The sequence below is a fragment of the Mustela nigripes genome, chromosome 9 (assembly GCF_022355385.1).
Source record: "Mustela nigripes isolate SB6536 chromosome 9, MUSNIG.SB6536, whole genome shotgun sequence".
NCBI lineage: Eukaryota > Metazoa > Chordata > Mammalia > Carnivora > Mustelidae > Mustela > Mustela nigripes.
Window position 1 is genome coordinate 75,959,768 of NC_081565.1, and position 12,913 is coordinate 75,972,680.

General features: G+C 41.4%; 1 protein-coding gene across 2 annotated transcripts in view; it reads right to left on the reverse strand.

Moving 5' to 3' along the window:
• Positions 1-1,105: 1,105 nt before the first annotated feature.
• Positions 1,106-12,913, reverse strand: part of OSTF1 (osteoclast stimulating factor 1) — a 52,896-nt gene continuing 41,088 nt past the window's right edge. The window contains exons 8-11 of one of the 2 annotated variants that reach the window (XM_059411833.1): positions 10,760-10,838; positions 8,106-8,204; positions 2,136-2,166; positions 1,106-1,722 (exon numbers count right to left, since the gene is read on the reverse strand). In XM_059411833.1, the coding sequence (XP_059267816.1) occupies positions 1,683-1,722; positions 2,136-2,166; positions 8,106-8,204; positions 10,760-10,838 (249 nt within the window). In that variant the 3' untranslated portion in view covers positions 1,106-1,682. The remainder of the gene's footprint in view (positions 1,723-2,135; positions 2,167-8,105; positions 8,205-10,759; positions 10,839-12,913) is intronic. The other variant, XM_059411834.1, reaches the window with a different exon arrangement.

A 12,913-nucleotide genomic window follows, 5' to 3' on the forward strand; every position in this document is an offset into this window, starting at 1 on the left:
TTCAAGTTTGTGCTTATGAAGGAATGCAAATCCTTAACTCAAGTTCAGTTTTATTTTGTGGATATCAATTTATTTTGAGGATATCAATTTCAGATTTTGTTTTCTATCTCTGTTGTCGCTACTTACACAGATTTCTTTCTATTAAAATTCGGTTGGGGTGGGCGCCTGGGTGGCTCAGTGGGTTAAGCCGCTGCCTTCGGCTCAGGTCATGATCTCAGGGTCCTGGGATTGAGTCCCACATCAGGCTCTCTGCTCAGCAGGGAGCCTGCTTCCTCCTCTCCGCTCTCTGCCTGCCTCTTTGCCTACTTGTGATCTCTCTCTGTCAAATAAATAAATAAAAAGTCTTTAAAAAAAAAAAAAATTCGGTTGGGGTATTTGAAAGACCTCAAACAGGCTTCTCAGGATACCCTTCCTCAAGGCACCCAAAGAGGAAAAAAAAAAAACAGTCACAGACAGAAACCTCTTACAGTTATTCATTTCCTGAGCTAACCCACTTCCTTCTTCAAACATTTCCTTCTCCGCACCAATGTGTTTTTTTGAAATCAGCATTTAAGTCTTCTTACAAAATAGGGTTCTGGGCCGAGGGCCTAGAATCTAGGCAAACGCCAAGAGTGATGACAAAATTAGAACTCGAATCTCAAATCAAGGGTCACTTCAATATTACAGAAGGCTTCCTGCAATATTAATTGATGTTTTAGTAAAGAATCTGAACTGTTATGAGCTAGAGGCACACTCTGGGAAAACAAATGCTATCAAAGTGAAAAGCTTACCACAAAAAAATTTCATGGCTCCTGACTACTCCATTACAGGAAATGATGACATCTTCCATGATAAGGAAATCAATTTTTTTAATCTTTCAGACCACAAGCAAACTGTAATGAGTTGCTGGATTTCTTCATACTATGTATAACCTTGGAGATAAAACTGGAGTCTAATAATTACTGAAGTTATGTATTTCATTATAAATGTATCTTCTCCATGATTATTGTCTCGACTTTAATCAGGTTAAAGCAAATATATAAAGTTGAACAGAAATGTGGCTACTTTGATTCCTTTGTGCTAATAAATATGAAATAGGACTTAAAAAATAAAATCAGCCTTTACCTAAATATAAAGAGCTTTATTTACCAGCAAAGAGTGATCCACAAAAACAGACAAAAGGAATACAGTCTCTTAAATGTTTATTTTTGTCAGAATAGCTGACGACTTTCTGTTAAGTCTTTTGGTTCATTATTATAATAAGCATTTTTCCCTTGAAAAATCCATTCAAAATATTTCAATCCTTGAGGTAAAGAACTTAAAAAAACAAAAATAAAACGAAACAAAACAAAAAAACAAAACCAAAAACCATTCTGATTTTTTAAAGAAAAAAAAATTTTAATTCCTTTAAAACTTGATAAATAGAAATAATCTCTTCTTGTTCTACTCTGGCGAACAAAAATGTACTTTATACAGCAAAGTATCCAGTCACTTATTGGCAAACTGAAGGTGAAAACCTACCCATTTACACATTCTATGCAAACGCAGTGCAATACTTCCATATTCATATAGACTTAAAAAAAAAAAAAGACAAAAAACAGTTACCAACACTCTCTGGCAAAGACAAAGGTTTTGGAATGGCAAAAGCAACAGATGTTTTAGCTCTCGAATCTCCAGAAGGGAATTAATCGGAGTCTTCATCATCAAGATATTCCTCGGCATTGCTTAATGTTCGAACAGCATCTAAACAGAATGGAGGGCAGAGCAAAACAGAGACATTACAAATTGCTCAGATTTTGTTTTCACTTTCAAAGCTCCTGATAGCTCCACAAACTGTAATCTTTCCTCAGACCCTGTACTGCCCCCAAGGATCTTTTTCAACTTTTGCTTTCTTGCCTAACTGCTGAGGATTTGCTGCCACAGAGGCTGACAATTACAGATGTCTGCATGTTCCTTAGACATGCAAAAAAATAAAGCATGTGATGCTAATGCACCATTAATCTACCTTGCACAAAATGCAACCAGCCCCATGCACCATGACCAGCATGGAACACATGGGAAGCCCCTCCACTCTGACCAGTGTACTTCCAACCTCCTCTCCCAAAGACAAGTGCACACACGTGGCTTCAGTCAGTCGACAACCCGCGAGGCCTTACCTGAGGGCAAGGTCACTGGGTAGAAAGATAACTAATGTGGGGGAAAAAGGAAAAGAAAGAGAATGAAAACACAGAAGCTTCAGTTTCACTTTTAAAACTACGGATAAAGTAGGCTCAGAAGCAAAAGAACGAAACAAAATAAATAAAAGTGTGAAACGGAAAGAACAGTATCCCACCATATGTTAAATCAGGCTTGGACAGGGTTCAAAAAGAAGGCATCTGATCTTTAACTGTTCACCTATTCAAGTGTCTAGTTAAATGCCTATAAGCAACAGGTTACATGAGGTATCACTTTAGGGGGAAAAGGAAATGGAAGTATAAGAGCTGTTAGAGTTCAATAAATGTATGTGATCATGGTTTCTAAACACTCAATCCCCATGCTCACTGGAGATGTCACTGATCCCAAGTCTGGGGCAGAAAATGTAAAAGATTCACCTGGAACCCAGCATAAAGCACGGATGCTATCAAAGAGAGCATCATTTTAAAAAGACTCATGATCCAACCTGAAGAGGCCTCCACTAGCCAAAGAGGGACTATCAATAGGGATACTAGGGGCGCCTGGGGGCTCGGTCAGTTAAGGCAGCTCAGGTCATGATTGTGGGATCCTGGGATCGAGCCCCACGTCGGGCTCCCCACTGAGTGGGGAGTCTGCTTCTCCCTCTCCCTCTGCAACTCCCCCTGCTTGTGCTCATGCATTCTCGCAAATAAATAAAATCTTCAAAAAATTTTTTTAAAAAATAAGGATACTGGGGCACCTGGGTAGCTCAGTGTTGGGTTAAGCCCCTTCCTTCAGCTCAGGTCATGATCTCAGGGTCCTGGGACCAAGCCCTGTATTGGGCTTTCTGTTCAGTGGGAAGCCTGCTTCACCCCCGCAACTCCACCTGCTGCTCTGCCTACTTGTGATCTCTCTCTCTGTCAAAGAAATAAATAAAATGTTTTTTTAAAAAAATAAAGACTAATATAGTGGATTGAAACACAGCACGTATTTCGACATACACCAAGGAGAATTCACCAGACGTCTTTGGAGAATAATAGGGAACCAGTACCTTATTTTGAAAATTCATTAACAAAGGATAAAAATCAAGCCTTTATTCTGCCCCTATTGCACAAACTATTACTTCTGAGTAATCAAGCCATGGATGAAGGGAATTTTTTTTTTTAACAGAATGTTCCGGCTAATAACTGAGACAGGAGTGACAGAATTCAAATATCACCATTTTGCAACTGTCCGTGAAATAGTAGATCCAGACAATGATTATCGATGAATGGTAATGTCACAGGAGAAGTGACTGATATTCTGTGTCTCTGATGAAACAACTGTCTTCATGAAGCATGTTTCCCTCTATCCCTTAGGTAGATGGATAAAATGGAAAATCTAATCAAAGTTCTAGATCTAACACCAACTGACAAAAATACAGAGGAAAGAGGAACATGACAAAGAGCACTATGGAGAGGCACATATGCACATATGCCATCTAGACCGGAAATTTCAGGAAAAGTGACCCAGCTTTTTAACAAGTAAATCACCAGGCTAGCAAAAGAGAGGAAGTGGAGAGGGAGAGAAAGCAATGATTTAAGAGATGTACCTACCAATCAGAGCCTGACCTTATTCAGACCCTGACTTAAATTATAAACAAGTAAGTAAACATAGAAATAGGTAAATAAAGGGCGCCTGGGTGACTCAGTGGTGAAATAAATAAATAATAGTAAATAGGGTGGAAATGTTTTTTTAAATGCTAGAAACACGGGGGCACCTGGGTGGCTCAGTGGATTAAAGCCTCTGCCTTCAGCTCAGGTCATGATCTCCGGGTCCTGGGATCGAGCCCCACATCAGGCTCTCTGCTTGGCAGGGAGCCTGCTTCTCCCCTTCTCTGCCTACTTGTGATCTCTCTCTCTCTCTCTTTGTGAAATGAATGAATAAAATCTTTAAAAAAAATCTTTAAAAAATAGGTAAATAAAGCATAAACAAACATATATGGAAAAAAAAGGGGAAATCTGGGCAATGACAAGATTTATGTGATGATACAAAGGCATCATTAATTTTATGCATGCTGATGATACTATAGTTTTTTTCAGTCATTATCTTTATAAATTTAGAATTATTGCAAAAAAGGAAGGGACAAGGGAGAGTTGGTACAAGGGAAGTTGAAATGGATTTATCTACAAGAAGGAAACATGAAGGAACAAGTGGATATAAGCAGAACAGAGGCAAACTTCAAAGATTTCACAGCAGCTTCCAAACTCCTAGAAGTCTCCAGGTTTCTGTATTTGTGTCCATCCACCTTATGAGAAATTCGGAGACCTGGATAGAATATACTTTGTCCTATCCCACACATACTCACAACCTTCAGATTGGCTATAAACTTAGGAAAAGAAGCCTTCTGAGCCACAGACAAAAAGACAATATCAAAGCTCTTTCCTACTCTACTTCATTACTACAATCCTATGTTTTGCCACTTGAGATAGTCTTTGTCCTTCCATGGTTACTTCTGCCTTTTATTTCAACCTTGTTTCTCCTGTTAGTAAGAGAAGGTGGCTCGCCATGATGCAAACGTTACTGACAGGAAATCAAGAGACAGGAATGAGCCAGGCAAATAAACTCCTCCACCTTCCTTCCTTTCACAGATCGCGCTCAGGCAGTTTCTCTGGAAACTTCTCATATGGCCAAGTGCTGAGGAGCTGTATCTCTTCACAGCCCGCCCATCCTGGGCCGTGGCCATGATGATAGTAATGTATCTCCTAGTGATGCATCCCCTTCTTTCCTACGTCACTTCCATTTCTCCCCAGTGTCACTGACCTGGAACTGCACATTCCAAATCACGCACCAGTATTTAAGACAAACAAACAAACAAACAATAAATAAATAAGTGGTAGAAAGAAAGACATAGTAAGCTAAATATATCTCACAGACAGAGTATTAAGTGAAAAGAAGTTAAACACAAAAAAGTACATACTGTTTGGTTCCATTTATATCAAGTTCAAGCACAGGCAAATGATGAGAGAAAGGGAGAATACGGAAGGGGCTTCTTGGGTATGGAAAATATGCTCTACCTTGATCTGGGTTGCGGCAAATAGGTGTGAGCACAGTTAAAACACACACACATTCACACACACACATATGCATCAAGATGTAAACTTGGGATTTATATATTTACTTAATATAAATTATGCCCCAATTTGTAAAAACTGGAAAAAGAATTTACAGTGTGGAACTCTTAAGGTGGGGTTGAACCCTGGTCCCGCACTCATATCCCAAAGTTACCCAAGGTAACTACAAAAATGGAACTTTTTTTTCTCTTGCAAAAATCCAAGATGTGCTCTTAAAAGTGGGCAAGAAACATCAGGATATACTTTTTTCAGTGCAGTTTGTGCTGATAATTACCTGTATGGCCCCATAGTCAACTCTGATTCCAACTAGGATCACAATACAAATTGAAATTTTTACTGGATGATTATGGAATGAAGCAAGAAAAAAGAGAGGAAAAAGGTAACATGAAAACTAAAATGTGAAAGTTCATTTCTTGCCTCTGTGTGCCAGGCCCCCAGATTACCTCATTAATGAGTCTATTATCTAATCAATACAAATTTAGGAAAGTAGCCTAAAGACACTTGGCATGAACAGAGAAAAAGAGACTTTCCTCCCAGCCCCATTCTACAAGGACTGTAGAAAGGTGAGGCGGAAAAGAGCAGTTTGCCTTCTGCCTCCCCCAGCTCCTGCTGCCCACGTGGAGGCTTCCGGGTACAGCTCGCTGGGGTCTAATGCAAGTGTGGCATTTTCCTTGTCTACCATGATCAAGCTTATAGTGTACATGAGTCTCTGATAACCTTCAGCTCATAAGAAGTCTTACTCCATGATCAGGACATTCTGAAGGGACCCACATAGCAAACAGAGCAACAGGAAGTCAGCGGCAGAAAAAAGAAGTTAGGCCATAGTCCGACTTCCAGAACCAACCAAGGCAGCAGGAAGGTAGAGACAGGCTCCAAGTAAAAGTATTTCTCCCTCGTAGGTACATATATGGCTTCTCAATCAAAATGTAGGATTGCTAAGGAGCACCCCTCAGCTGGTAAATACTTTCTCACTCACTTAGCAGACCCTCAATCCATCTATGCATGAGTAGTAAACACTATCTCTGCCAGTGAGAATTCATGGCTTAAATAATTAAGGAACCCAAGTTTCTTAATGGCTTAATGGTTTGCACTATATCTGAACTGAAAGCTAAAAGAAATAAAAATCTGGAGCAAAGACCTATCTGGAGAAAAGAACAAAGGAACAGCAGATTCGTGAGGAGCGCTAGGAGGGGAATGTGGTGACGGACAGACAAGGAGGAGAATTCTGGTGGCTCCCTTGGTAAGTCAGGAAGAGATAAGCTCTGTTTGCGATTTTTGATCGACTAAAGCAGGAAACCAGAGGACTGACTTTATTTTGTTGCTTCTGCTGGAACTGGGCTATATATAAGACAAGATAACGTTGCCTCTTCTTATAAAACAAAGGGTACTTAGCTAAGGAAGAAAAAAGCTTTCCCAAAGTTCAAAAATTAATGGGAGTGTGATTTACGTGATGGATCAGAAATTAGTACCTCGTTACACAAGCTCAGAACTCTGACAGTGATCGGACTCAGCTTAAAATGGAAACAAATGGACGGAGCCTCTATATCGGAAATGCATCAGAAGCTGATCTGGTGATTCTGCACCAGCATGAATCAGTCTCAACTTCCATCTCCAAAGCAACACAGAGTAGGGTTGGAATGGTGAGTAGCGATGTGAAATGAAGACTTGTGAAAAGTAAGTTCTCCATTATGCTAGCATCCATTCTAGAAAATGGCGGGAGAGATGCATCAATCATTGGCTCCTCCTTCAAAGTGGCATTAAAGAGCCAAACACAGGAGTAGAGGAAGGCTTGAGAAGCAGAGGAGGGAGAGTGAATGTGCCCTCCAACCAAATCATCTCCTACTTTTCTTTTCTCTACCTCTGAATTCCTCGTGGGTCAGGAGGCTGATGGCAGATGAAAGGGAGAGACAGGACAGGGGAATGGGAAGAAGAGTTAAAACACATCCCGCCAGTATTTCTAAGAAATACAGATGTCTGCATGTTCCTTAGAATGGTTCGTTCAGTAGGTTATGTGCTGAGAGGTCTCTGAACAGTAATCATGAAGGACGCAAATGCGTTTAACACCTTTTCTTTGACACCTTTTCAAAACAACCACACAAACCTTTCATTTTTTTTTTTCTTTCGAACCTATTCTCCCACACCAACAGATATTTTTATCTTTAAGGATATATACCTAAACTTTACTTTTAAAAACCACCCAGAGTCTCTAAGTAAACACCAAATTGCTTACCAAGTCTAGAATATTCTGATTATCGTTTATTGATACTCTCATTTAAAATAAAAACCAAATAGAACCATGGAGCTCTTTAGTGGTTAATTGAAAAAAATATATTTAGAGATAGTAAAAACCTCTCTGAAATGAGGATATGGAGACCAGGGCTCTCTGATAAGGGCTCTAATGGAAAGCAGGGTGATTACAACCTGATTGTAAGGAACAAAGGAAACATACAATAAAATACTAAAAGGTCAATGTCTCTTCAACTTATTTGCATGAAGGTATTTCTTCTAAGGCGAACGTTCCAAATTAGACCCAGGAGATAAAACCTAACTTCAGAACCACATGAAGAGTTTCCTGAGAAGAGTGGTTTTTTGCCCATTCTAAGATGATAACCTTTGGTCATGATGGTGCCAGAGGAGAACAGAGAATGAAAGCTGAGGGGCGCCTGGGTGGCTCAGTGGGTTAAATCCTCTGCCTTAGGCTCACGTTGTGATCCCAGGGTCCAGGGATGGAGCCCCACATCAGGCTCTCTGCTCAGCGGGGAGCCTGCTCCACCCCCCCACCTCTCTGCCTACTTGTGATCTCTGTCAAATAAATAAATAAAATCTTTAAAAAAAAAAAAAAAAAGGATGAAAGCTGAATACCTGTGCCCTGTTTCTTTTTCAGGAGAGACGCGCAGGCGGCATTCGTAGCCATGTCCAGGGCCAGCTTCTTCTCATTGTTTCTTAAGTCTGTTCTCGCACCTTTTCCGCAACACAAGAAAAGCACATCAGGTGTTTCTGAAGAATCTAGAGTAGCAGACAGTCTTCCTTCCACTCGAACTAATCAGCTGGGCCCAAACGAACGAGAAAACCCCTCTGGTGCTAAAGTCAGCTTTTTCAGAACAGTAAGAGCCCACTTGGCATCTTTAATCCAGGGGCCTGCTGCTGTACTCCTGATAATTAGGCACCATTAAAATTACCCTTTCCTTTCAAGTGTCTAGAATACTGCATGTGAGTTTTTAGCAGGGAGGGGGCCCTCCCCAAGGTGAATCCTGAGCCAGTCAGACTCCACAGTGTCTTGGCACTAGTTTTTGGAGACTCAGTATAATACACCCGTTGCTTCTTGAAAAAATACACATGGCTGGTGCCTGAGGGGATTAATATTTTATATCTGTAAGTGGACTCCTGTGCAAATTAGAAAAGTCACCCAATAAAACCTAGAGGCAATCCATTGTTCCCACAGCCCAGCTTCTACTTGCTTTTTTTCTTTGTCTTCACGATGGTAAGTCACATCAGAACTCAAGAGTACATTTTCGTTGTTAGAGATTTAAAAACATAGAAGTGTGCTGAAGTCCCACTTCATCCTCCAACTCACCATCCCTTCCCCTTCTTCTAGCTCGTCCACAGGAAACCATTCCCAGCAAGTGGGCATCAACCCTCGTCTCCCTTAGGTGCGTGAATGCATTCACAGACTTCTATGTATATATACACAAATTCATAGCACATACATTGGCCTGTAAACTGATTTTTTTAACCCAACAATACATAGTGGTATTCCTTCATACTATTCCTTATTAATACACATCCTTATAACTCAATCTATTTAAACATTTGTTTAAGTATTCAATTTTGTGGACACTGCAAAATTTATTTAATCACCAGGGGCACTTAGGCTGCTCCTTTATTACAAACAGCACTGCTGTATACCTCCTTGAACATCTTTTTTGAGGTCTGGTTTTCTAGAAGTGATGCTGGAATGTAAGGATATGTACATTTTTCATTCTGCAAGGTACTGTCAGATTGCTTTCCAAGAAGGCTTTACCCATCTGCACTTTCTGCCACAGTATAGGAGAGCACCGTTCTCTTTGTAACCACATCCTCTTCCATAAACAAAAAAATAAGTGTATGAAACTCAAAGGCACAAAAATAGTTAAGAAAGCTTGGCCTATTTAATTAGGAATATGGCGACGTGTATAAAAATCTCCCTCATGAGCAGATCCCAATCTACCTATAGCGAAGGGTCTAGAAACCTCATTTTCTTGTTGTGCTACAGGTTAAAAAAAATCCTGAGGGTTAAGAGTACTGTGGCTAATTGTATCCTACATTAAATTACACTTTAGAACTCATGTACATGATTTCTGTCAGGACAGGAAATGTTCAGAGCCAGCATTGCAGGAGAAGAAATAACCATTTCCTGTGTCCCTCTCCACCCACACTACCCAACAGCAATGCGATGTGAGCCATATATGTCATTTCTAAGTTTTCTAGTGGCCACATTTTCAAAAAAGAGGAATTCGTTTTCGTAATACATTTTCTTTAACCCGGTATATCCAAAAGGTTACTGGTCTATCACAGAACCAACATAAAAATGATTCTGATGCTTTACATCTTTTTTTCACCAAGTCTTTGACATTCGACGTGCATTTTACACATGCAGCACATCTCAGTTCAGATGAGGCTCATTTTCCCAGCTTAGTGGCAGAGGCACAGAAGGCGCAGTTCTAGGCATAACCTTAAGGGGGCGCTATAGTGGTCCTCACGCTGATCTTTTTTACACCTGAGGTTTACACCATCAACACACTTTAAACAAGTTAACATTTTTCCTCATATATCCCACAACATTGCTCCGAGGAGCCCTAATGACAGCGCACCTATAGGACACCTTGGAATTCAAGCTACTTATAGCCTTCTGGACCAGGGTACAGCATGGTTGGGGTGGGGGGGATGCCTGGCCCTCTGAAACGGTTACAATGAATATGTGCGGGACAAGTGGATGGACAGACAGATGGATGGTCAGCCCATAATTTCGCTGTCTCCTCTGACTTGTAGAGAAATAGGGAATCAAGGGATCTTCTCATTCTTCGTCCGTCTCAAAGCTGAATGTTATAGCTACAGCTTGCTTTCTTATCTATCAAGACTTTCCTGTGTGAACAGAGACCTCAGCAACTTTACCCACGCAGCCTTCCGAGATAGAATCTTCTCTACACATGCACGCACACAGGCACACACACACGCAGACCTTTCTTCTAAGGCCCTTTAATCCTGCAGAAATATACAATAAACAAGTCCTGAAAGTAATATATGTAACCTTAAAGCTTACCAAACTTTCAATTTAATACTAACAGCTTCACACAATTCACCTCAATACTGTAATTTCATCTTATTGTAACAACCCTGTGATACAGACAGAGTGAGTTAAAATCCCAGTTTCAAAACACAGAGACTATTATTCTTCCTACTATCTCAAATAATATAATTGAATGTAGCCTATTTTTCCAGGGTACGTGAAGGCTGGATAAACTGGGCACACCCTTTACCTTTTTCCAGAAGCAACTGGACAATATCTGCATAACCCTTCCAGGCGGCAGCGTGTAAGGCTGTGTCTCCCAACTTGTTCTACAGTGAATTAAGAGAGAGAAAGCGGCATTTTAAAAATAGAGTGTGGATTGAAAATGTGCATGAGGGGCACCTGGGTGTCTTAGTGGGTTAAAGCCTCTGCATTTGGCTCAGGTCGTGATCTCAGGGTCCTGGGATCGAGCCCCGTATCGGGCTCTCTGCTCGGCGGGAGGACTGCTTCCTCCCTCTCTCTTTGCCTGCCTCTCTGCCTACTTGTGATCTCTGTCTGTCAAATAAATAAATGAAATCTTAAAAAGAAAAAAAAGAAAAGAAAATGTGCACGAATTCAGGTTCACCCCAAGTAAACCTACAACAAGAACAAGTCACAAAATCATATAAAATTCCAGAGAGAGAAAGAAGAGTCAGAAGATGACAGAAAAGTCATGTGGGGGGAGGGGATGGGCTGGAGGAGCAGAAACCGACTGGGAAGAACACCAGGCGACCTGCAGATGCCCACAGGAGACACCAGGAGGAAGCAAGCAGATCTGTCCCTGCAGAAACCCTACATGAATTAGCAACTGGAGATGCCCGGAGACATTGGAGCGGGCAAGAGGCGTGGGAGTGAAAACAAGAGGACTGGGTGAAAGTGTTTATTATGGAAGTAATTAGATCACCCTCCTCACTCCTTGCTGTCAGGTGACCCCGTGCAGATGGCAGACTTACCCTGTCAAGAAATTAACCAGATCGTTTCCAAGCCCATGGGACGTAGAGGTACAAGGTAAGGTGGCAATGAGGCCAGGAGCTAAAAGCAGTGGCTAAGCTTGAAACCGACAAGCTGAGCAGTAAGTTGCCCCAGAGTGCATGGTCTAGCATCTACCCCCAGGCAGGAGGCTGCAGGACAGTTCTCCAGTGGAGCTCAACAGCCTCACATGCAGAGGAGGAAGAGGGTATTCATGCTGACATCTGGTTATCACCCAGCGAAACAGCCAATATCTTACGTCGCCCTACAGAGAAGCCCCGTGAGCAGGCAGAACATCTACCACACTTCAGACAGTAGGTATTTGGAAATACTAGGTACTAGCAAAGCCTCCATTATTTGAGAAAAGATCAAACCAAAATTAATGGAGCTCAGGGGAAAAAGACACAGTGAATGGCAGAAAATGTTTTAAAAAGCTCCAATTCATAGATCTGAGGTATAACATGAAAGAGCATAATGGAACAAAAAAATGCTACTTGAAAATAATAATCAGAGTAAAAGAGAAAGCTTTTAGTGGGCAGAATTCTAAGACGGTGCCTAAGGTCCCTGCCTCCTGGGATCCACCCCCTGAAGAATCCCTCCACCTTGAGTATGGGTGAGACTAAGGAATACAATGGGATATCACTCCCCTAATTAGGTTTCTAATCGGTTGATGCTGACTTCATCAAAAGGGATATTATACCGAGTGGGCCTGGCATAATCAGGTGAGCCCTTTTCCAAAGGGGGAGCATCGGAGACACAATCTTCCACTGGCCTTCAAGAAGAAAGCAAACGGCCATGTTGTGAAATGTCTGTGGAGAGAGCCACAGACACTACAGGTGCAAGAAACTGAAAGCTAAGGGCCAGAGCACTATGGGCGCAAGAAACTCAATCCTCCTGGCAAACCTGAGTGAGCCTGGAACAGGAGCTGAGCTCCAGAGGAGAAACCAGTCCAACTCAGAGGAGAAACCAGTCCAACTAATCCCTTGATTCTGGCCCCTGAGACCCTGTGCAGAGAACCCAGCTGTGCCACACCCAGAATTCCGGTCTATCTACAAAAGTATAAGGCAAATGGGTGTTGTTTTAAGCTGCTGAGTCTGTGGTGTTTTGTTACACAGCAACAGAAAACTTACACAGGACAGAAAGGAACTAAAGAGGTAACCAAGATAAAACACGAAGGTAAGAAGATCTCTGAGCAAAACTAAAATAACTGGAGCCTCAATGTTAAGAGGTCCTACCTCATTACGAACAAGCATTCCAGAACCAAAGAACAAAGACAATCATCAGTAAAAGCTGGAAAAGAAACACTAGACAATATTTTTCTAGGCTGAAAGAGTCCACCACTGTTACTGGGAAGAGACCCACATCATGGTAAAATTTCAGACCACCACGGACACAG